The sequence below is a fragment of the Penaeus monodon genome, chromosome 2 (assembly GCF_015228065.2).
Source record: "Penaeus monodon isolate SGIC_2016 chromosome 2, NSTDA_Pmon_1, whole genome shotgun sequence".
Classification (NCBI taxonomy): Eukaryota; Metazoa; Arthropoda; class Malacostraca; order Decapoda; family Penaeidae; genus Penaeus; species Penaeus monodon.
The window spans coordinates 19,397,057-19,401,083 of record NC_051387.1 but is presented as its reverse complement, the minus strand read 5'-3'; the positions used below and the strand labels follow the sequence as shown (position 1 = coordinate 19,401,083).

At 36.3% G+C, this 4,027-nt stretch overlaps 1 protein-coding gene across 1 annotated transcript in view; it reads left to right on the top strand.

Annotated features, from left to right (window-relative positions):
• Positions 1-2,307: 2,307 nt before the first annotated feature.
• The window catches only part of LOC119581667, a gene marked incomplete in the record, with an annotated part of 116,776 nt that continues 115,056 nt past the window's right edge, over positions 2,308-4,027 (top strand). The window contains 1 exon segment of the mRNA XM_037929795.1: positions 2,308-2,607. Within this exon segment, the coding sequence (XP_037785723.1) occupies positions 2,440-2,607 (168 nt within the window).

Here is a 4,027-nt window from a genome sequence, read left to right as displayed (position 1 = left end):
AGAGAGAATGATTACCTAAAAAGGTACCACCGGCACTCTCCGTGGAAAGGAACTGGGGACCCTACCACGTGCTCACTCCAAGAGCATCACAACATGAAAACTACAATTAAGTATCATGCTGTGACCACGGCGGCTCAGACATGAACCTACCGTTAAAAGAAGATATATATATATATATATATATATATATATATATATATATATATATATATATATATATATAATATATATATATATATATATACATATATACATATATATATATACGGCTGCTCAAACATGAACCTACCGTAAAAAAATACTATTCCTATTACTAAATACTTAGAAAAAAAATGAGGAATTGCATAGAATGATGTAATAACTATACAGCGCGTTCCCATATATGTGTACGTAATATATATATATATATATATATATATATATATATATATATATATATATATATATATATATGTTATCTATATATATAATATATATATATATATATATATAAACCGATTTTTATATTTGATTTTTGTGTCATGCTTGTGCAATGAAAAAAGCTGATAATATACACTAATCCCTGTGAATAGGAAAAAAAACTTTTATTTACAGTTTTTTACATAAAATTGTAAAATTACTATAACCTATCTAATTCCGTGGGGTCCCCTGAACATATGTGGTTATAAGGGGTTCACAAAGACTGAAAAGTTGAGAACACTGACATTGTGAGGGCAACGCCAATACTTTATCGGGATCTGCATAACTATCTTCTATATTGTACAACTTACGGAGATCATTGGTTGGTTAATTTTGTCTCGGAAAACCCAGTAATATCAAAATCATTGCCATGTGGAAACAGACACTGACCAATAAACGAATTTTAAATATTCGGGAACGCTGCAAATATTATGTCCTGTAACTGACAGGTGGGACCATGGGAGAGGAGTTCTGCCTGCCAGATCAACACTTTGATACAAGCCATTTGGTCATCATACTACAGTAAACAAGTAAGCAGAGAGCTGTGTCCACATTGTGGAGACACTAAAGTCCTGTATTTGCGTTCATACAGTGCCTCACCAATTCCTACCTGTAATATTTACCAAACTTTCATTACGCACATTTTGCCTCACGGATTCCACGTCTGTGCACGTGTTCATGCACATACAGTCAAACACACATGCAACAGGATGATGTATGCTTCACACGGTTTATTCACAAATAAATATACATATAAATGTATGCACGTGCACATGTATAAATTTTATCCGTATGTACACATGTTTACGTTTACACATACCTACACGTGCTTATTTACGCATATGCACCATATTATGTACACTTGCCTTAGGTCACAATTTGCCCCAATCCACAGACACTTTTTATAACCTTGAAGCTAGTTAGCGTTTGTTAATGTTACAAATAACATTTCAAATATAAATGATACTTATTTCAATGACAGCAAGATAATGATACTGTTTCGAACTTTTCATGAGTTCCTCTTCAGACGAATAATAAACCGAAATGTACCCAACACAACTGCAGAAAAGATGACGTTAAATGCGGTTTGCTGTTCTTACTATGTCTAAACCCAGTACATCCGCAATACACACCTACACCAGACTGATAATACTAAAGAGGAACACATATATTCAGCCGATGTTAGGTGTTGGGATATAGAAATCTTAAAACATGAAAACATGGATAAATAGAGGTAAATACGAACTGGGTTCTAAGAATTATACTCTTCTTGGTGCACGTATGTAAACCAACGGTTTATTCCTTTCAGCCAATCGCAAACAAGAAATGAACTTTCTCTACCCAGCTCTAGATTCTGATTGGCTGTCGAGTTAGTTCATTAACGAAAGTACTATTGAAATACAAGCTTACTTTCAGTAATCTTAGCTACTATTTTACTTTCTATTGACTGTACTTCAGACTACTTCATAACTTCTTACTGACTGTGCTTCACATAACTATGCTTATGCAGTACAACTTTTATTACTGTCCAGTGCATATATAATGTACACAAATGGTAAACAACAAATAAAAAAGTTCAAACCGCGAAGAAATTTTACAATATCAATTGTAATAAAAGTAGATAGACGTTTAAGTAGATAAATAGATATAAACAATCATATTGTTAGACACATCCATGGAGTATTAGTGTTCTCCGATGGTCGTATAGCTTGCAGTTTGGAGACGTGGCTCTGTGCTTTCTTGCTAGAATAAATTTCCTTTATTATTTTTCTTCTTTCCGCTCTCACCATTCACTCTCTTCTTTCCGAACTTTTATCCTCCCCTGTTGGCGTGGGGCGAGTGCGCAGAGGCGAGTTGGACGAGCAGCGAGTGCGCAGTGTGGAGGCCGATCCCTTGGCGTCGTGACGTGTGCGTGCGAGAGCGAGAGAGAGAGCGCGAGAACCGTGTCATGAATAGTGTGCATGTCGGAAAATCTGCAAAATGACGGATTTACCGACGGATGTGGAGGTGGCGGAGGAGTATCGTTCGTCGCTGGCAGATCTGACGATGAACTCGAAGCCCATGATAACGATGCTGACGATGCTGGCCGAGGAGAACCGCTCACACGCGGCGGTCATCGTCGGGGTGATCGAGAAGCACATCCAGCAGGTGAGGGAATCCCGCCATCTTGACTTTTATTTGGGCATCATTATTTCGAATAAATTAAGGGAAGACTAAGCGTGCACCATAAGGATATACGGGATACAATGATGTTGGTGAAGAAGAGCATTTAATTTTAGGTAATTTACGAAAAGATGGCAAGGCTCTCGGTAGTCGCCATCTTCCCTCGGGGTTTTCGCCGCTAGGAAAGTTTCGAATCGGCGCACCCAGGGGACCGCTTCTTATTTTGCACACGACAAATCCTCTGTTCTGCCCAAAAACGTAACTCTGAGGCAATATGAACCACCTGAACAGTACTACAGTCAGAATTGATGTCTAAATCTGTTGCATGTGACAATGGGTTTGCCAAACCAAATTTTGACTTTATTGTTATTGTTTTTTTGTTTTTAAAGCAATACCTTGTGGCTGAATATTCCGCAGTTATTGTGATCTATTATTATTGTAAAGGGACAGGGGGACTATTGAAAGTCGATCATGCAGAGAAGAGTTCTAGAAGAATAGGCAATAGTCATCATGAATTTCATGATTATCATAGTTGAGACCAGGTGAACACAATATGGTAAAGAAGCTCTTGTGTACTTTGATGTTCTTAAAATGAAGCCAGTGTTAATTTTCTGTAATTTTATTTATTTATTTTTTTAAGTATGGGAGATTTATACAAGTGAAAAATATGGGAGAAAGTATAGTTGGAGGAAGTGGCAGAGTTGAGTAATTTAACCTTTATGAAATGATAGAATGATTCAAACCAATACAAAGTTCTTCTATGGCAATATTTTTGCAAATGCCTCCCAAAGGTGTTTATGTTACTGAACAGAAGAATGTTGAAATACTTCCGTAATGTGTTTAATGCTGTTTTGCTCTTTTTTGTCGCATTTGACTTAACCCTTTGCCGACGGGCATGACATGTATATAAATGCCATGCCCACTGTGAGTTTACTTGTTTAATTGTTTTTATATATAGATGGCTAAACTTATACTAAGTCACCATTGAGCTAGTTATGAATGCTGCCTGTCTCTCCCATTCACCCTTTTCATTGATTTACAAAAATATTTTATGCTATCGTATTTTGCTGTTACTAATGTTTATAACATTATATTAATTGTAATGTTTACAATAAAAATAACACCATCAATATTCATAGCACTAGTAAACAATGTGTTTTTCCTGTCAATACAAGGAAAGGTGAAATAAGGTAAGGTCACAAGATCTACTAATTGACTCCATTGTAGCTAAGCACTAGCAGAGCCATCTATGTGCAGAAACGTTTCACAAAAATATTAAATATGAGCACAGCATTTTCCCCAAATTATTTTCCGTAGCATGGGTACTTTTTATTCCGACGAAAAGGACAAGTTAAGTGGCCCATGTTTTTGGGAAATTATTCATGTTTCCCGGAACATAGCAAAT